General features: G+C 42.3%; 1 protein-coding gene across 6 annotated transcripts in view; it reads left to right on the forward strand.

Annotated features, from left to right (window-relative positions):
• Window positions 1-21,895, forward strand: part of AUTS2 (activator of transcription and developmental regulator AUTS2) — a 962,448-nt gene that overhangs the window by 864,175 nt on the left and 76,378 nt on the right. For all 6 annotated transcript variants that reach the window (XM_024204993.2, XM_024204997.2, XM_024204996.2 and 3 more), the window contains exon 6: window positions 14,821-14,869. In XM_024204993.2, the coding sequence (XP_024060761.1) occupies window positions 14,821-14,869 (49 nt within the window). The remainder of the gene's footprint in view (window positions 1-14,820; window positions 14,870-21,895) is intronic.

Consider the following 21,895-nt stretch of genomic DNA (forward strand, 5'->3'; position numbering starts at 1 on the left):
TTCTTTCTTTCTTTCTTTCTTTCTTTCTTTCTTTCTTTCTTTCTTTCAACATTAATAACCAACTATGGTCAGTTCTTACAGTCTGTCTTAGAGGTATGTGTGAAGTAGACCATGCAGCAGTGTTATCAAAACAGGTTAAATTTTTATCATCACTCTAATGTATGATATTAGACACTCTACGCACACCTTCAGTAATGACTGGAATAATCCCATCTGGATATAGATCAACTGATTAACCAAATCTCATGAACCAGTAGTAGCTCATCTCTAGTGTCAAGTTTACCATTATTATTCACCCACCTTCGTGGTCTTATCCTTTAATTTTTATTTGTCTTGTTTTCTATCTGTTCCTTTCCTATTGTAAACATTCAGCAATTTACTTTCCAGTGGATATGAAGCTTTCATTGTTACAGATCCTTAATATGCTCAGTTCTATTTATGAAACACTACATAGAAAAAAAAGAAAGAAAACAAATCTGTTCATTTTGAAGCATACGTTCTTGAACGGAATAGCAATAAAATATATGCTAGTACATGGCAACATGATTGGCATATTCATTAATAATAGAGGGACCTTTCATAATTTATCTAAAAGCTCTTCTGTGCATTTCTTTTCATTAGACTGTACAACATACCTTATGTACTTCTTGCTTATTTGCTTTGTACCTAACTATAAGCTCAATCCTGCAAGAGGACTGGTCCCGACCTAGCAAGGCACTTACGCACATGCTTTATTCTGAGCATATAAGTAGTCCCATTAACACCAAAGGGGCTACATTTTGCTTAAAGTTAAGACAATACTTAAGTGCTTTGGTGTCAGAATGCTCAGCACCTTGTAAGATTGATCCCTATATACCTCCACAGTGAAGGCACAGCAGAAAATCTGGAATGTCTTTGTGAAGCACAGAGATGCAAACAATTGACTTTATGCAACAGCTAAAAGCAAAAGAGATCAAGGATGCTTGAGAGACAAAGAACTAGGGTTTTGTTAGAATCTTAAATGAAAGAAAAATAGACTTTCTGAAAGCTAGCAAAAATATTTCTGGTATTCGGGGGATTTTCCCCCCAGAGGATGTTAGAAAGGTCCATTGATGTTGAGGTTTGGATGCAAGGATGGGGGTTAAAAGGGAGAGAGACCTGCCTTTTTGACCTTTCGTTATGACCAACATGTATCTCTTTGACCTTCCAATGTTCCTTGAGTGTATTCTTTGTCAATGGAAGCTGAGACTGTGAATACTGAGAAACAGGAGCCTTGAAAAAGGAGGTCTTAGCAAGGCTCAAATATAATTTTAATAGGTGCCTTAGAAAAACTAAGATGATTGATAGATTTAATCCTAGAGGAATTTTAAAATATCTCCTCCTTAGACCAAGAAGTAGACCTGAACTAATACTGCATTGGGACACCAGCCAACTTCCAAAGCTTCCAAAGTCCTGAGGCAGACCAGAATTTTGTGTCTGGAATGTTGATTTGAGTACTCCTTGGCGTTACAAAATAAAATGAGCTATTTTCCTTGTTATTTTTGCTCATTGTTGTGCCAAAAATACCTGTTTTCTAAACAAACCTTTTCTAAGGCCATGCTTTCCTCTCTCCTACGCTTTAGGAATAAGCCTGAAAGCGTGATCACCCAAGTTACTTTCCTATCAGCAGACTGTGATATCCTAAACACTGAATTATGATCATGCTGCAGGAGGAAACAATAGAAGCCGTTGGGTGGCAAGGTGAAGATCTCTTATGCAGACCCCCAGCTGTGCAACAGCAAACTATGTGTTTGAGGTTCTCTGGGTGAGGAAGAGGCTTGTCATTACTGGGCGAGGATGGAGCTGGACAGTGCATCTACTTGATAGGATGCTCCCCTCCTAATCTGGTGGAATTTATTCTGCCCCAAGAAGCATTGAATCCTTTTTATACTTCCCTTCTAACCCATGAGGATGGGGGTGGAGTACTGGCATGTTGCCAAGAAAGAATAGTAGTAACCCAGTGGCTGGGGGAATCTCACACCAGAGGAAGAGAGTTCTTGTTAAGGCTGGGTTCAGTTCCTGGCTCTGAACAGACTCCCTGGTGACGTTTGGGCAAGTCACTTCATCTCTGTGCCTCATGTATGGGAAATGGGAAATATAACAATACTTCCTCCCCATCCTTTGTCTTGTCTGTTTAGATTGTAAGGCCAGGGACATTCTCTTCCTGTGTGTTTGCACAGCACCTAGCACCGTGGAGCCACTACAAACATGTCATACAGACCGTAAATAATAATAACAACCATGCTGCTGAGGGAAAAGAGGCAAGTGTCAGCTGCTCAGATGGCGTTAGGTTCCTGAAAAAATACAGCCTGGCTTCCCCCTGGAAGCCCTGGACTCTGAGAATACGATTCACTCATTGTGAGCTCAGAACCCCCGTCCCTTTGGGGGGAGGAGGGAGGGCTGGACCTGATCTCCTCTGCTGACTTTGTACCCACAGGAGGAGACTTTTCCACACTAGATTGTCTCTCCACTCTCTCTCTTTTCACCCCGTCATCTTAGATACAGCAGAAAGTCCCTCTTTAATAACAGAGCAAGGGAAGATATAAACTAGGTGAGTGGCAGGTTTGCATTTATCCTTATAAGGCACATCAGCAGTAAGTGTGGTTTTCTGGTAGGCTTATTTATTAAAGCTTTATACACTGCAAAGGAAATATAGCCAGTGTTATTTTCAAGCTCAGTGAACTCAAGAATGTATTTGTGAGCCTTCCAGTTATTATGACATCATTGTATAAATGCAAGAACAGGGACTTTGCAATGTCAGGCAGCTTTCCTGTCAATGTTCATTTACTGTCTTTCTGAGAACCAGATACTAAACACTTGAAGTATTAACATCATTTCAGCTCTTAAGTAAAACTAAAGAAGTCTTTTCATCTTTCCATTGACTGGCGGCTACTTAAGTAGATCACAAGCTTTATGCCGCTTTGTCTGAGCTAGGAGAGAAACTTTAATTGTTCCCGTCTTCCTAGTGCAGGTATTGATTAATAAAATGTATTAGAAAAGATCTTGGCCTACTTTTTGCACCATCAAACAAGTACTTAATGACTGTATTACTCTGCAAATGGCATCACTTTAAAGCACTGGATTGAGCCCCTTTGTACTTACCTTTCATTCCGTTTTTTTCATCTTATTAGGAACAGTGAAGTTTCACCTGCACTTTAATATTCAAGGAAGAGGGGGAGGGGAAGGACCGAATGGCTCTGGGTTTAGGAGTGGCATATTCAGCCTGTAGTTGGCAGCAGCCATGCCTACGGATGTCCTTGGGCAAAATTGCATGTTACATGTTGGGTGTAAACTGAGATGCATTAAGTGCTAAAATCTGTGTAACTTGTGTTGCGTTCAGCATTTAGAGGCTATGCAAATGAACGCGACTTACGTGCCAAAGGGAAGAAGGAGGATTTATTAGAAAAAGTAACTAACAGGAGCGTGTACGTTAAAATACGTTTCCCTGCCACCTCATTTTATTATATTCCCTCCTTTGAACCTCATTCCCAGAACCCCCAATTTATTTTACACCCTTTTGTTAGTTGCCTTTCTTGCTACATTCTCCCTCCTTCACACACCCCCTGCTCTCACACCTCACAAATAAGGTACACTTGTTTTACAGGCTCACTGAATGACAAATCAGTGCTAGTTACACTGATTTACCACTTCCTTTCAGGGCTATATAATGTCATCGGGTTTAAAGCAGAACTCCCCAATTCTTTCAACTGGGAGTTCTGCTTGAAGACCTATAGCACTATATAGTCCCAATGTGCAATTTATGCCATGCTGTGTCACTGCTAAATTTGGCACGTGGGCGCGTTTACATCCTGGTGACTGTTTTGTATTTAGACCAGTTTGGGTGCTGACCAGCAGTTGTTACGATCTGACAGTCGTTTAGTGCTTTCGTTCTAATTCCCATTGGAAAAGCATCTGCATCACTTCACTCCTCCAACCAGTCTTGGTACCCTAAGCCAACAAGGACTCATCTAGCTTGAGGTTACTTCTCTGGGGCAAAACACTTTGCAATCTTGTAAATTTATTTGAATTAAGACTTTCTCTGTTTTATAATGTCAATAACAGAAGTGCCCTGTTCACAACAGAAGTGTGCGTATAAATAAAAATAATACTTGGCTCTTATCTACTGCTTTTATCCACAGATCTCAATGATAGGAAAACTGAGGCACAGATTGGGGAAGTGACTTGCCCAGTGTCACTCCAGTGGGAAAGTGATAGAGCCAGGAATAGGCCTGATTCTAATTTCAGTGCTGCTACGCCACACTGCCTCCTGAGATGGATGCATCTTTGGTCAAATCCAACCCAGAGTTACCTTTTGGTGTAAATGTTGTAGGATCTCTGCATAGTAAACACACCGTTGTGCAACACAGAAGATGCTTGGGTGAGAGGAGTCGAGAAATGCACATGCATCAGTTAAAAAAGCCAGAAAAGGGCCCTTAGTCTCTTTCTTGTCTTGTTCTCTTCACATTCACAAATATTCCCCTCTCTCTCTCTTTCATCTTTCCTAAGGGCAATGACTGACAGATTAATATATGTCTAGCTACGTGTCTTAGAAATCAAAAGGAAGGTGCTGTCAGAATCGCTTGTCAGAAAATGAGATTAGGCGCACTTGTCATTTGCTGAGGATTGCAGTGTTTCAGAGATAAGGTTGCATTTAATGAGTGTAAAAAGCCTCCTTGTGAAAAAGTGGGTGGTGTAGGGGAGAGAGAATGATTACTTTTCTGGTGTCAGCTGAGTGCTTTATCATATAACTTGATACTGCGGCACCCTGGTAGGCACTGATAATGGCTGCTGGGGCTCTTGCACCTCTTCAGTTCCTCTGCAACTTCAAAAGTGATGACTCGTTACCTGATTTTAAACTCTTCTTGGATGTTGAAACCCACTATCCTAAGGGAAAGAAGCGAAAGCCTGTACACGATGTTTTAAAGACAGACCTGTGAAAACACACAGCATAAAGGAAATGTGCTAAATATATAGCCACTTTCCCCAGCAAACTATAAAGAATACTCAGTGGGTTTCAGTGAAATATGGAACTTGTCTGACAAGTGAAGGATAACTAATGAGAAACAGAGCTGTATCCCACTGAAACCAATTGTGTTTTGTTATGGAAAATATTTATCAAGCCTTTTTTTCATTTGTTGGTTGTTCTAATAACTCCTCTTATGTGCGGTGTAATACAGCTTTGCTCATATGCATCTCAGTTCTTTGAATTCTGCAGAAGTTATTATGTTGCCCATTGGATATGATCACACTACATGAATATTTTAGATGGATGTTTTGTTCATCAGTGTAACGGTCATTCTTTTGCCAAGGTAGCTGGCTTCTATGTGGTGCAAAGGCACCAAATGTACAGCTTTATTATCTATAATGTCGCATCGAAAGATGAAGTAAGAGTCAAAGTTGGGATTTATCTGATCAGTGAAAGAGATCATACATTTGCCACATGTTTTTGTAACAATACTTCTTTATCAAGTGTATCTCTTTTAAAATTATCCAGAAAAGTCGAGATTTATATCTTATGGTCTCTTTGCCAAATTAGACATGATTTTCGTTATTTTGCTCAAATGTTAAGAAATGACTAGGTTGGTTCCCAGTGCTGATTCAGCATTCCCTTGACTAAAAATGGTCTGATTAACAGAGAACGGGATTATGGCATACAGTGATGGCTGCTTTATTCTGTCTTGCGAGATTCGGTTACCCTGACTATGGAGCAGACTGTGACAAATATTTAATACGTGAAATAAGATATTAGTAAACAAATGTTTTTGAAATAGTCTCTTAGTTTCAGAACTAAATGGCGGCTGGAAAATAGTGATAGATAATGCTCAGAGTATAATTTTGTTTATGAGTGGTGCATTTATAAAACCTGCTCACATCAGAGTTGGTTGGGGAAAGATTTTAATGATATCTTCTTTCTATGAGAGAAGAGTTTACAAATGTACATCAGTTAAACTATGTAATATATCTGGATAAAAAGCCACAAGAAATCCTCAAAGCTGTGGACCCAGGTAAATAGTATTTTGTAATCATAATGGAACCCACAGGAAGGTATATAGACGAGATGGGGAAGGTATATATTCCCTGGCTGGAAAGTTGTAGCCAGAAAACAGTTTGGCAATTTTTGTTTTTCATATTTGGGGGGGAAAGAAGAAGGAGAATGTCTGTCTTCACTCTAGCCTAAATACGTGACTATATTTGGCGAAGTTTGGGAGGGAAGTGGCAAAGTGAAATATCTCTACAATTATAGGACAGTGAAACTTCCTTTCCCAGACTGTTAATGGTTTGGGGAGAGAATCCATCATCCCTGAAATTAGTGGAAAGCACTCAGCATTATAGAGGATCAGGCCCCGCCCTTAGCAAGGAGGAGGAGAAGAGAGCTCTGCTGCTCAGCTCTGCCTCGCTTTTATTCTTTGTTTCCATTTGAAACCCAAATCATAAAACTGCCTGCAGAGTGGCTGCCTCGCTGATGCTGTTCCTATAAATGAGAATTCCAGCTTTTATGCTAATTCAGTTTCAGGTTTCTTTGAACCTGCAGTTTATGGGCCTCTGCTTAAAACTGCAATCTGTTCTGCATAAAAGAAGGGATTACAAAGTGGTTTTAGTTCTGCAAGTGCTGCAGAAAAATATTAAATAAATAAAAGTTGCACTGTCATTAATACTCCCCTGTGAAAGTTTTCTGCTTTGTCAAATTGAAAACTTTTCTTGAATTTAAATCTTATTCTGCAACACTATGTCAGTTCTGGTTCTTTCTAATTGCTGCTGTCAAGAATGTACATTTTGCATTACATCCCCCCCCCAATCTTCCCTTAGTGTAAAGACCATTTTCCTCCCCTCCACTTGCCCCCCTGAAAGGCAGTCAAGATTCACTTTCATCTCTTGCCAAGAGCCCACCTGGGGAGGCAGTAGTTTACCTTGTAGGCTGAGTGTGTAACCATGTCACAGTAGAGCAGATTCAATCCCCCTGGCAAAATCCAGACTATTTTTTATTGACATCTGTTGCCACCTTTTAATGTATACAAGAGCTGTAATTTTGTTTGTGATAGCATTCATCTAGGTCGTTACTAGGGACAGGTTTATTTTGTAAAACATTACATTATCTTTGGGTTCTTACTCTTTGGGACATTATGCCATCAGACTAGCTGTGTGAAGCCATTTCTTTAAAAACACTGATAGCTCCATAAATTCTTTCCTCATACACCCCCTCGCCCGCGACACACACACACATCTCATATTCTCCAACAGATAAAATTATGTATATTTTCAAAGCATTATTAAGGACTTTATAGGGATCATCACATTCACAATTCAGACACTGTAATGCTTTTTGAAAAGATAAGCCACTGAGAGGAACCATAAATGTTTCCAGTTTCCAACCAAATACCTAAGTGTTGGAATATCCAATTTTCACATGGCCAGGAAATAAACTGCACAGCCTTCCAGGTGAGAGAGAGCTTGCCATGAATGATTTAATACAATATAATCTGCCATAAATTTAAAATTCATTTGCACGTTGCTACAGAGACGGGTAGTTCTTGGGACGACTGCACCGTTTGGAAGCAAAGCTGTCCATGTATTGCTCAAGTCCTCCTAACTAAGCTGTATTGGACCTAGATACCTCCAGGCATCTTTAAAACGGACCAAAAAATTCTGGGGTCAGTTCTGACACAAGTTCATTGGGTCTCATCAGATGGCTGTAGGCCACGGCTGCTGCAGAAACAGTGATAACCTTGTCAGAGACCAGAGATAGATTAAAGTAGAATTTGGGTAAGGTCCCACCAGGGCAAGGGACGGAAATGTCTTAAAACCTAGTCAATCCTGATTTTTATTCCATGGAAAGAATTGGTATAATTGAAAATCTATTTTTCTGAGACGACCTCACGGTAGCTGTGAAACATCGATATATACCTCTCAGCATCTCCACTTCTTCCCATCTCCAGCTCAGCTAACTTTGTAGGAGGCTTAACCACTACTGTGTAGTTTGAGTGAATTATTACAGATGTAATTATAATAATGTATTTGTGTTTTTATTTTTGCCATGGATCTTCCCAAGTGTCTGGGAGAGGGTGGGTGTACAGTGGCTAGATTAATAAATATAGTGCCTGGTGGTGCTAACAGTTGGTGTTGGAACTCAAATAGCAGAAGTCTATGCAAAAACAAAAGAATCACTGCAAGGTCTGCTTAATCTCAAAGACCAAAGTGTCAGTTTAGTCACCCAAAATCGAGGCACTCACAATTTGTCAACACTTCAGAATTCTGGGTGTAATTTTTAAAACCAATGACATATTTCTCCTAGGGGATAAAAATGTCTAATTCTTTATACAATAATAATGTGTTCATTATGTTGGTGCATGTATAGTATTAGGTAATATACAATGCAATTTCTCGCATCTTTTCTTGTGCAGGTTTTCAAACGTTTTACCAATTGACATTTACTTTCATCTGCAATCTTAACTGTAGTGGGTATAACCCACAAATGGGCTCACTTCACCTACCCCTGAAATGTAGCCAGCTGTGGAGTTGAATGTGGCTTCTGTTTAGCAGCTGGCAGCAATACTACACAACAGTTTAGGACTGGAAGTGTCAAATACCTTTTCCTTGTTGAAATTAATGGAGTGCTTTAGACAGTAAGGCAAAACTGGAGCTCAAGTTTGAATTTTGCCAGGATCGGAGGAATAAGATTCCTACATTTGCTAAAAGTGCCATGGGATCTTTAAGGAGCAGAAGTGATCAGGGCCTTGGTTTTATAACTCCACTGAAGCAGCATGCACAGATGTTTAGCTCTGTTCATGTGCTGTGCCTCACATGAAGTGGAAAATCAAGAGCTGTTGTGTGAGCATCTACCTGTCCCTGCAACTCTCTGGTGTTTGAGCCCTGTAGTCGGAACATCCATCCGTATATCATACTCTCAGGTATCAGATCCAGCTTCACTTACTCCAGAAACAGTGTCACCCTGGCACTAGCTAGGCACCTGCCCCCAGTGTTGAGAAAGCCACCTCTGGGAGCCGCTTCTCAACAGCTACACGATAGTACAAAGCATTAGGTAGGTAAGTGCAGGAGTCAGGATGGTGGTGGGCAGTTGAGCAGGGGCGGTCAGGCTGCTGTGTAGTAGGACAGGACAGGACCAGGACCAGGGTTGGAGGGGAGCAGGTGCGTTTAACCCTAGTAGGACAGATTGGAGGCACAGGGAGGACAGGCTGGGGCGCAGTGGGGCAGAGCTCGGAGAGGTCAGGGTCAGGCTGGGGCGCAGTGGGGCAGAGCGCGGAGAGGTCAGGTTGGGGCGCAGTGGGGCAGAGCGCGGAGAGGTCAGGGGCAGAGCGCGGAGAGGTCAGCCTGGGGCGCAGGCGGCCAGGCAGAGGGGCCAGGGCTGGATGTCGGGCTGGTGGCGGAGCAGGGCGGGGAAGGCGGGCGGGAGGGGAGGAGCAGAGGCCGGGTGGGAAGTCCCTCTCGGAAGGCGGCGGAGTCTCTCAATGTGGAGCGCTCCTGGCTAGACACGGCGAGGGGGGGCGAGCCCGTGCGCCTGGGCGGCCGCTGCAGCGCGCTGGGGCGGCACTAGGAGAGGTTCCTATGCGGCCGCTCGCCGGGAGCCCTTCGGCAGGAGCTCGGGGGGCGCTCGGGCGCCTTCTTTTGTGCGGCGCAGCGCCTGGGGCTCGCAGCCTCTCCGGCGGGGCTCGCGTCCGGCTCCGGATTACCGGGTGTAGAGCCGCGTGGCGGGGAAGGAGCGTCGGGCTGGGCGGAGGTCACCCCCCTGAGCCGCTGTTTCCAATGGAATTCACTTGAACCTGGCGGCCGGAGAGCGAGGCGCGGGGGGACCGGGGGAGCCGCTTTGTCTCCGAAGAGGGGGGCACGAACCCAAAGACTTTTAAAAAAAATAAAGACCCGTCTGCCCCCCGCCGCCGCCGGAGCCCCCGCGCTGCTCCCCAGCCCAGGGAGGTGTGTGTGAGTCCGGGGTGGGGGAGCGCCTGGGATCCGGAGCTCCTCCGAGCCGCTGGTCTCCGGGGCACCGGGCGCGGGTTGGAGCGCTGCCCCCCGGCTTGCTGCTGCTGCACATGGTTTTCTTTGTCCTGCTGCCGCTGCTGCTTGATTAGCTTTCCGCGGCCGCCGCTTTCCCCGCACCCGCTGAGACCCACCCACCCCCTCTCTCTCTCCTCCCTGGGAACCATCTTGCCGGGAGAGGGGGGCTCTTCGGCGCTCTTCTCTCGCTCTCCAGCAAGGATGGCTGGCTGCGTGGTTTGGGGTCCCCGCCTGGAAGGAATTGGCCTTTGAAGGATTAGTTTGGGTGTCGCTTGGAGACTTTGTTTTTGTTTTTAAAATAGCCCAGTTGGATCGGAGTTCGCTGGAGACTGGAGCACGCGCGTTCACACACACACACACACACGCACCAAAAATGAACTTAGGGCTGTCAGTAGCGCTTTACCCTTTGCGATCAGGTAAATGCCCCCTCCCTCCCCCACTTTGCATCTTCCACTCTCCGCTGGAGGGTTGGACCTGGTTGAGACCTGACAGCCTGGGGGGAGGTTGCGCCGGTTCGAAGCCTGTTTCAATGGCGAACTGTTTTGCCCGCACTTGGTGGTGTTGGGGGTTTATTGATCCCCTTTCTTTGGGTGGAGAGGGGTGTGTGGAGAAGTGGGGGGGATGTTCTCTGTGTGGTTAGAGGGGGTCCTCTGTCCGCAATCACCATCTCTGTTCCGACCCCACCCTCCCAGCAGGATGTGGGACCCTCTGGGACAGGACTCAGGATGGCTGGGCAGTTCAAGCATGTGCAATTTTAGATTCGCCCCAGTCTGGATCCTGTTCTTAACAAACATGGTTTTTCCCCCCCAAAGCCGAACTGGCACAAGTTGACGGAAGGGGCGCGTGGATCCCCTTCATATCCCCTTTGCCTCGGGGATCCCTGCTTTGGGCTTCTTCGTGCTGCTTGGCACAGGACTGTTGGGACGCGCCCGGCACGGCAAGCGGCCTGGGTGGGTGGTTTGCACTTGGGCTGGATTTGGGGTTGCTGCTCCCTAGGTCCAGACCTGGAGAGGGGGGGGGGGGACTGTTGACAGGTCTGTGGTTCCTGGGTGTTTCTCAGCCTTATTTGTTCTAAAGCCTTTGGCTCATTCCCTCACTGTTGACATGTGGTGGAGTTAGTGTGTGTGTGAGAGAGAGAGAAGGTGATCCGAGGAGGAGGAATTGGGGGGAAGGTGCCCCAAGTTCTGGGGACTACCGCTGGGAATAGATCGCACCGTGGGCTGGGGGGGGGACGCAAAGGCTCCCTCTGAACATAAGAGTGAGGGGGCTTCGCTGCCCACGTTGGGGCTACAGCTCCGTTTCCACGCACCTAGCTAACGGGCTTTGCAGGCAGGGGGAGAAAACGGCAAAGGCGTCCCCGCGCTATGGAGGAGCGAGCTGATGCGAAGCAGCCTCGGCCCGTGGATGTAACCCCCGGGGGGCGGACAGGTGCGCGGGGGGCGAGGTTGGAAAGTATCGCGTGTAAGAGTTGGTGTCTTTGCAAGTGCTTAAAACCAGCCTCTGTGCTAAGAAGGCGCCCAGCCTCTCTGTCTGGACAGGACATGGTGTAGGAATACATCCCCTGGAATGAAAGTCAATTCCGAGATGCGGGTAGAAGATTATTCTTTAGGTTTTTTATTTTGTTTGGCCCAGAGATTGCTGGCTTCTGTCATTCGTGTTGTAGGACTAAGCTGTGTTTGGGAACTGATTAAATAAGCAAAGTACAAAGAGGGCGGTTTATAATCAGCTTCAGCATCGTTTCTCCCACTATCCAAGACAGGCTAGAGGATGATGGTGAAAAGAAAAAAGACGTTTTACTAGCATAGTGCATGTTCTAAATACAGTCTCACACGGGTTTCCAGAAATGTAATGACACCTCCAGATACGGTGTCTGTCCATTAGCGACTCGTATAGGACTCGAACAGTGGAAATCATCTGGATGGTAGTGAACGAACACACATTTTCTCATGTCTCCTGGAAAGGAAATGTCTCCAATATCCCTGTCAGTCTCCATTTCTTAAAAAATCCAGGTCTGACAACATACTTCCCCAAATCATCAGCCACAAAGTAAAAACACTATCGTTTGCTGCCAATAGATTTTCATTGTTGACGTGCAAGAGATTTTAAGTCAAGAACACTTACAGGCATTGTATTTTAGTGAATTTTTAGCGTTCCTATTGAATGCTTTTTGAAAATGTTTTGTTTTTGTTAGGTATAGGTGCCACTTGATTGGGCTGATTACTAATTGTAAAGAAAGTAATAATTGTATAGGAATTAATTAATTATTGGAGCATGTTTGGTGACTGATTTTTTTTTTTTTACTATTAGTTGTGTACTTTGCTGTTAACCTTAATGAAGCTTCATATTTAAAAACAAAGTTCTAACTTGCTGTTCGAGCTAACCAGGTGCTTACTGACCATTTGCATGGTAAAACATGCAGTGCTGATGGGTTTTTGTTTTTCTTTTCTTTTTTAAGTTGGTACTGTCAGATTCAACAATGCAGTTAATAAGGCAAAAGAGGTATTCAGTTCCAGCAACCTCTGTCTTTGTAAAATCGTCTTTAATTTATTGTATAGCTGTGCTAATAATCACATCCCTAATTTGGGTTGAGGTGTAAAGGTTGTTCATGCAGAATGTATTATGTACCACATTAGGTCTAACAAATGTCACAGACAGACTTCGCAGCGGTGTTTCTTGTGTTTTGCAATGGACCGGAAAAAATTGTCACCTGGATATTCTGAGCTTGGGAAAAAGTCTTTTTTTTTTCACCAAAAGATCAAGCTTTAAAAAAATATTTCCCTCTTTTTCCATTGTTGGGAGGGGGGGCGGGAAGTAATTAGGAAGCACACACATTTTCTAGGCTATTTCATTTTGAAATGTTGGAATAAAAGAATTTCAAAAGCTATAAGCAATTTTTTACAATAAAAGTAGTTCAGGCTTGATTTTTTTCAAAAGCAGGATGATTTGGGAAGAACTTGACTTTTAAGAGGAAACTGAATTTAGAAAGGCAGTTGTGGATGAAATCCAGCCTGAAAGGCTATTGTTTTTAATCAAAGAACAGGATGATTGGCACGTTTATGAAAGCATGGAGAAATCTCCTAATTTGTTGGAATAATGTCCAACTGTTCTTTAAAACACATGGCTTCCTTGATCTTTTCAATTTGTACTTTATTCCCATATTTTCATTAATTTAAAGAAGAGCGTCACTGGATAATAAATCCAGTGTTTACAAGGTATTTAATCAGAAAGAAGTATCCTAGCTTAGCTTTTAAATAATACATACAATACTAATCTGGCAAAATCCATTTAGAATTGGGAGCAAATTGAGCTATTTTTAATAAAGAAGAATATAAAAAAGATGCTTTAACTTGATGTTAAATTAATGTATACTTGCATGTGTTATTATATTATAATACATTGTATATAGACTGATTTGTGTGTGTGTGTGTATATCTATGTATAGATCTCTCTCTATATACCTATATATATATATATATCAGTTTATATAAAATGTATTGTGTAATATAATATATGTCTAGTCAATTTATTTTGCTAGACACAACCTCAGAAATGACCTCCTGATTTAAGTATATATGTATAATTATTTGCTTTCTAAGTACAGGGTGTTTTTAAGCTTTGTTCACTGAATGCAAATGGAAAACAATGCTGTATCAGAGCCAAACACCAAGAAACTAAAAATATTTTACAAATTTTGCAATCTGTATTTTCCCCATGCCCATCATAGAATATTTTGTTAATAAGCACATTTAATTGTATAAAATGTCAAAAAGCTGATTATCCCAAAATAATGTTGTATCTGAAATATGGTTAAATTTTAATAGACTTATTTTGTGTAGATTTTGTAAATTCAGATATGGTATAGATTTAGGCTTTACGGGTGTGTATGTATATAGGTATATACCCACATATGTACACACATGCACAACAGACACATAGACTTGAACTTTTACATTTTAGGGAAGTAAGTTGTTGGTAAGCAGAACCTTTACAGGGATATTTTCCCTTGGCTGACTCTTTAACATTTAGTCCTTGGAACAGAGGTGCACAGTTGTTTTACATGAAATTTAAATAAGGTTTCCGTTTTATTGATAAAAAAATTCGTCAGCCTACTGATGGGAAAATTGTAGCAATAATTCAGAAATGGGTATTTTTTCAGAAAAAGCAAAGAGAAAGCTAGTATGATGGAAAAATACAAACTAGTTCTCAGTTTATGCAGAGTGAGTAGTGTCTAGATTATTTTGACCAAAGTGAGTTCAATGCTGAGCTATTTCTGTTAAACATTCATAATGTCTTGTTTAATAAACAGCACATTATAGCAATTCAGACAAATACTGGCCTAAGTCTGAAATGCTAAAAATGAAAGGATAAATACACTGGGTCTTAAAAGAAGAATTTTTAAAAAGAAAGAAACGCGCAGAACTGCAAATACATGAGACTGGAATGAGTCATTCACAATTATGGTATCTGTCCTAGGCTGCAAAATCATTGTCAGAACCTGTTGGGTTGCCTTATGTATCATAGTACAAACATATATTTTGTGTGCAGCTAATATGTTGAATAAGGAATCATTTTTTAATTTATTAACTAGAATCTTTCCAAATAAATATCTGCACTGCAGGACAGTGAAACACAGCCAAATAGCACCATCTTATGGATGCTTTTTCTGGAGCTGCAGCTTTCATCAGCTTTCTTGTGTTGTCAACCTGTTTTTGGTTTTTCTAAGGTATATAAATATACATACACATATTTTAATAATATATATAATATGTACCTTCTTTTTCATTGGTATTTCAGGCATCTGATGCCAGCTCTGAAAAACTGTTCAACACTGTTACAAATAAAGGTAAGACTGCAATCCCCACCATAAGCATATATATTTTTCTACATGCATTTCTTTTCATGGCAATTTCAATTTGAGATAAACTGTAACTTGTTGTGCAGGAATGTAGCAATCAGCTTGCTAGTGCTTTTTATGTTTCCCTTGGTTTCAGACATGTTCTATATGCTTCATAATTGCTTTGCTAAAGCAATATAAAATAAAGACTTTAAATAATGCATTGCCTGCCCGGTCAGAATTAATTTAAATAACAATATTAGGGAATAGTTTATTTTACAAATGGCTTTAATTTAAGCTCATTTAAATAACTGTAACAGTTTTCAAAATGTTTTAGCATGATTGTTACTCATCAGCTACATGATAGACATGGAATTATGAATAGCCAATTTGTACTGCTGACAGTAATAACCAGCCACCATTTAGTATTCACAGGATAATAGTAATAAACCATGGCTTGCTGTGCCGTATGCTTTCTGTAAAGTTAATAAACAATATAGAGGGCCACATTTAAATATGCAATATCCTATTCATATCTCCCAAACAGCAATATAAAGAGAGAGTGGCTAATGATTTAACAGTACATTAAAGGCATACTTGCCGTAAATCAGTGTCAGTGGGCTTTTGTGCAGTGCTTATTTGAAGCAGCATTGTTGAAAATAATGTGGGGGCGCTTTTCTTCTTGAGGGCAGGGTGGGGAGAGAGTCTTGAATCGCTAGCTGTGCCAAGGTATATAATTCAAAGGCTTTAAATTACATAAAATCTATTTGATCTTTTCTCTCAACCCCTCTCCCCCCCATAACACCTGTTTAGTGGCAGTGCATGATAATTGCTTAGTAAGAAGGTGTGTGCTTTCAGATCTAATCTCATACAGTCTTAAATTATAATTTTATTGGAGCACTGGAGCAAGATTTGAGTAGAAAATATAGGCTTGATTAAATTGAAATTTAAGCCTTTTCTGTTGTCTAGGTGAATAATTTGGATGGTGACTTATACTGTGTGTTTCTCACATAGAGCTTTTTTGGTTTGGTTGGTTGGTTTGTTGTTTTGGTTTGTCCTATTGGATCATTTTTAAATGTGAAAAATGCCACATCCTGCCAATTTCTGTACCTTTTGATTCCATGGAGCTGCGGGGGGTGTAGCTGAGAGCATTAAGCAGCCCCTTATATTTGGGATTCCCATGCTGATACACTACTTCTGAAATTACTTTGATGAATATTGAATTATATCTATTTTTAATTGCCTTATGGATCGGTATTCCTGTTTTATGTATTAACATCCTTTTGAAGGACAATCTGAAGGGGTTGGGTTTTTTTTGGTCGAAATAGGTTATCCAACTTGGCAAACTTATATTAGCTATTCTATTTAAATTTGAATTTACAGCCATCCTTCCTCCTCCCTGGAAAAAACAGGTCACCAAAAAAAAAAAAAAGGAAGACTTGTGTGTTCTGGGACCCCAGACCCCCAAACTACATGTGACTGCACCTTTATTTTGCTAATTTGCTGTAAAGAGCTTTGGAATTTGAGTAGTCCTTTCTTGGGACTGAGCCAGAATAGAATAGAAGCCAATCCAGTGAATCAACATTCCTGACTGATAGCCTGTAACTAGGCTGAAGGGATCTCTTCAATTGAAGGATGAAAAGTGATTGATGAAGACTAGGCCCCTGTTCCTCTTCCTTTCGTTTTCTTTTTAGAATCAAACACATTGCCCACATTCTTATTTTTGTTTACTTACCCAGTTTGATTTGTGGCATCTATTAGGTTGTGAATAACCATGCTTGACAGGGAGCCTTTTCTTCTGAGGTACTTTTCTTTGGTGATTTAGTTCCCTTGAAAGGATTAGGGTTTCTTTGTGTAGCCTAAAATCAACATAGGCTTTTCGAAGCTTTGCTTGGGAAACCATACACAAATAAGCTTTTTAGTTGATGGTAGATTATTCCTTTGCCCCCTTATTTCCATCAAAATGGCATCTTTCTTTTCTCCTCCTGAGTTTCCCCTTCAAGCCATATGCTAATTCCTGTTGGCAACATGAATGACAAGGGGGAGAATCAGTGCAAATCCAGGTGCTGAAAAACTAGGCTGACTGGTTTCATTTTGTTTTGGGTGGGTTCCCCCCCCCCCACTGGGAGAAAGAGATTAAGGGGAAGAGGATGGAAAAAGCATAGGGGACAGTTTGTTAAAGGGATTAACATTCAAACTGCTAAATATCAGGAAAACAATCTCAAAAAGATCCACTGTTTAGAGATAATGTCAATAATTGCTTCTAGACAGGTGCAGGGATTCTCATTATGGGCTGTGGTTTGTTGTTAGTCTGTCCTCTGAGTGTCTGCTGGATGGATGGTTGACTAGGCTGTCAAAGAACTGTCAGTTTGATGCATTTCAAGTTCAAGTTCTCTTTTTTGCAAAGTGGGCTGTTTGCTTTAAAGCCAGCTCTTCCCCTGTTTTGTCCAGTGTGCCTTTTGCCAGAAGCAATAAAAATCAGTCTAAAAAAGGTCAAATTTGCATTTGGTAAACCGCAACGAAAATCTTCAAAGCCCCTGGCTGATTGAACAATCTGACAAGGTATGGCAAACTGACAAGCATACGTCCCTGGCCTGCCTCTCAAATATCCCTCAAAGTTATCTACCTGCCACACAAATGTGGTGTTCTCTCACGTTTATTGTTTTATAATTATTTGCGTCAGAAACAAAAGATTGTGAAACTGATACTACAGAAAAAGTTATTTGCACAAAAGGAATGACTCCCACTGCATTTTAATTATTAATTGGTGGTGTCCTTCATTTTGGGTCTTTGTCATATACTGTATTCCTTTTATTATCATGTGGTTAGTTATTGTATTGCAGTAGCACCCAGAGGCCCTTGTGCTAGTCTCTGTACAGACACACAGCAAGACACAGTCCCTGCTGCCAAAAGCTTAGGGCAAATTTTTCAAGCCACTTAGAGGTGTAGTAATCTAAGTTCCATTGAAAGACACTGAAAATAGGACTTAAGCTCCTAGGTCCAGATCCTCAAAAGATATTTAGACCCTTCATTCGCTACTGAGGAGATAGATGCCTAAATACTTGCTGTTACGTAACAGGTGCTTTTGAAAATGTTACTCACCATCTAAATAAACAAGACAGCCAAAGGGTAAAAGAAAGGCAGTACCATTTTAGAAATAGGAAACAGAGGTATAAAGAGATTAAATGATTTCCTCAAAGGCATACAAGAAGTCTGCGGTAAAGCTATGGCTTGAACTCAGATCTCTTGAGTCCCAGTCCAGTGCATTAACCACAAGACCTGGTTTTTCATTTGGGATTTGGCAGACTAAGAGGTACGTCTGTGGTTATAGTGTGCTAGTGATGTTTGATAGGTCTCCTAGTTGATTTCAATCAGTATGTCTGAGTATAAAAATCAATTACAGGATATGCCCTTAGGTCAGTGGTCACCAACCGGTCGATCACGACCGACTGATCCATCCTAGAGGGTCTCCCAGTCGATCGCGATCTCCGGCGGTGTAGTGGGGCTGCTGCTAAGGCAGACTCCTTGCCTACCCCACCCCCACGCCGCTCCCGGAAGCAGCCAGCACAGCCCCCCGGCCCCCCGGGGGGGGGGGGGGGGGGCAGGTGTCTCCCTCCGCGCGCTGCTCCTGCCTGCATGCACCACCCCCGCAGCTCCCATTGGCTGGGAGAGCTGTGGGGGCAGTGCTTGCAGAGAGGGGCAACGCATGGAGCCACATGCCACCCCCCAGGGGCCTCAGGGGCGCGTTGGCCCCTTCCAGGAGTGGAGTAGGGCCAGGATAGGCAGGGAGCCTGCCTTAGCCTCGCTGTGCCCGCCGTCGAATGGGAGCCGCTGGAGCCCCAACCCCTGAGCCCCCTCCTGGAGCCTGCTCCCTGAACCTGCCCCAAGCCCCACCCTGAGCCCCCTCTGAGCCAGAGCTGCAAAACCCCTCCTGCACCCCAAACCCCAGCCCTGAGTCCCCTCCCAGAGCCAGCACCCCATATTTCCTCCTGTACCCCAACACTGTTTTCAAAGGACGTATCAACTTTCCTTTGAGGTCTGAAAGCATCAACATTAACATCATTAATCCTGGCCCAGGTACTGAATGTTGTTAACCAAATTCTGTAGTGTAATTTCCCAGAGTAATGAAGTTCCATTATCTTTTGATAACAGACACACTTCAAAGTCAGAGTTCTGGAGCAGACAATTTCTCCTACTGGCTCTGTATTCAGTGTATGTTAACCCCTCTCCCCAGAAAATAGCCTTTCCTGAAGGGGGAAAAAAATGATTCTCAAACTGTTGAAGTTTTATTCTGTACACTCTACTGAAGTTTTCTTTGATCAGGAGCCCGGTTAGGCTGTTACAGCTTTTTATGTTCAAATTGTTTACAGGATGTTCATGTAAACTTTATGAATCCATCTGCCTTAATGCCAAAGCCAGCTGTCAGAGAAATATTTAGTCTCTCAGCATGAAGTAGATAGATAGGTGTGGGTTACCAGTTGTCCCTGGTGGCTGAAATGCGGCTCAAGGCAAGCTCTGGCTTTTTAGGTTGTTCTGGAGAGAGATTGTCCTCCAGAAAAACAGGCACATGTTCTTGTTTCTCGTGTATGTCTGTCTGTTTGGTACACCATTTCTTTAAGACCCCCTGCCACATCTGTTTTTGCAAACAAACAAGGAAGTGAAACAGACAAATATTTCTCTTCCCTGATCCAGTTCCCAGGCGTTCCTATGGTGGAAGAGAGGTGCTTCTCTCTCCAGGAGAACCAACCTCACCCCATTTGCCGTATGGAGTGTAATTGGGATTCACCACTACATTCAAAAAGCACGCACACAATCTCTAAGTATAGCAAAAAACCACCATCAATACCCCATACTGGGCAGGCAGATACCCCTGTCTCTGCCTTTTACCCTTTCTTCTCAGGAACCCAGAGCAACCCTCCCCAACCTACTCACCCACCCACCACCTTCTCCTCCTTTTTTTGGCTGCCACCTTCACATCTCTGTATATCTACCAGTGGGTGGCGTGTGCATTCCCAGCCTTCTACTTCTGTGCTATGTGTGTGGTGGCTCTGCTGCCCTTGGAAACTAACCAGTTGGTTGGCCAGAGAACCCCAGGAATCATTGAACTGCAAGAGCAGCTCCCTGCCTGGAAACATTTCCTTGTGCTTCTGAAAAGGGCTCACTCCCTAAATGGGACTGTGTGACCCAGGCATGTCTCCTAAGGAGAGTTTGTAAATTGGGTCTGTGGGCTTTGGGTCACAAAGGAGTCCTAATGCAGAATTGGAAGGTGAATTCATCTGGCAGGCCATATCCAGGACATTAAATGTTGCCATCCTGTCCATGAGAGGCTAGGCTGAAAATCACAAACCATTTGATGAGGTTTGCTGTTTTGAAGACCCCACGTTTCTTGTAATGAGGCAGTGCTGCCAACTGGACTAGGAGAAAGACTGCTTTGTTTCAGTGTAACTTCAGAGTTTAAAAAAAAAGTGTGTGTGTGGGGGGGGGGTTGTTTTGGGATTGCCTTTTGCTCTAATTTCTAGAAGAGAGAGTTAGCTATTTTGAGTTCTGAAGGCTTTATCTGAACAAGAAGCTTGTTGCATTCTGTTGCATCTGTACGGTTCGTATCCATCAGCATTAATACATTTTGCACTACTGAATGCAAGATGCATTGGCACAGCCAGCTGTTTACATGGTGAATTGTTCTGGTGCCCTTAGTGAAGGAGCGTAGGTCCCCCTCTACATCTGCATGCCATCCTCTCTCCTATGCTCAAATCACAGCCGCCTCCTCCTCTGTACTCTTTCCACTCTGTCCTGTCCCCATGCACAATTACACTGTGCCCTTTCCCCACAGCTAAAGTTCTAGAGGAGAGTTCTCCAGGGCAGGAGTGTGAGCGAGGGCTGCCAACTGTGGAAGAGACAGTAGCTATAATTAGCTATAATTTCTCAAATTAAGCTTTAAAAATACAATACAAGTAACTGTGAGCAATGATATTTTTATTGGAGTGCCTAATATTATTTGCAAATGTAATTTGAAGAGGCCTTGCCCATTTTTACTTACAGCGTAATAAAGCTATCAGCTACTCCTTTTCTCTGAATTTCTGATCCTGTTCTTTTAAGAATGTATTTGAAACTGTTGATTTTAGCAAAGTCAAACTAATCCGGTATCAGTGAGCAAAACGGCAATATTTACTAAAGCATAATTTTATCTATTCTGGCTCCAGTATTTATTTTGTAGATTAAGCTCTATTTGATTTTCTCAGAAAGACTTATCAGCATTGCACTGCAAAATAACAGAAACCACAAAAATCAAGTCAAAATAAGATTGAAAAATTCTTTGGGATAGAGTGTTTTGATTACAAAGATTTTGACATGAACTACTTCTAGATTAGTGAAGTCCAACATGGACTCTGGCATAAAATTTCATAAATGAAAAGGCCCGTTGACCTCCTGTATCTAGACTATTGTTAGTCACTCCACTGTAATAAACCGTTGTTTTCTCGGAAAATGTATGTTTATTTAACTAGGTCTCTTTTTGCTTCACAATCTGGATTCTATTCAGTCAGTTACCACTCCAATTAACTAACAATTATTTAACATTAACAGTAATTACAGACGCCAGTTAAGCGCCTACAGATGTCAACTGTTAGCTTTGTACCTAATCACTCAATGAAATGGAGAAAGTTCAACAAACATCAATTAGCCAAGCAATTAGTATGAGTTAGGAAAGAGCATGTTATCATGTGTGAGCTGATTCAATTTATTTTATTTTGTCAGTAAAACACACACAGAGAGAGACAAGCAGCAATAAATTATTGAGATTAGATAAAGCTGTATTGTTTTGTTGTTTACCCAAGATTTTTCCCCCTCCTCTTTTATTTTCCTTATGTAAGTTAAATATACTTTACCATGCATTTGTTATCTTAACAAATATATTTCATTTCAATTGGAAAAGCACAACAATGTTCTTTTAAGACTACAGACTAGGGACTATGGGCCCAGATCCTCAAACGTATTTAGGCTCCTAACTAGTATTGAAATCAGTGGAAGTTAAGAGGC

This window comes from Terrapene carolina, unplaced genomic scaffold (assembly GCF_002925995.2).
Source record: "Terrapene carolina triunguis isolate 2854851 unplaced genomic scaffold, T_m_triunguis-2.0 Scaffold231, whole genome shotgun sequence".
In the NCBI taxonomy this organism is placed as follows: domain Eukaryota; kingdom Metazoa; phylum Chordata; order Testudines; family Emydidae; genus Terrapene; species Terrapene triunguis.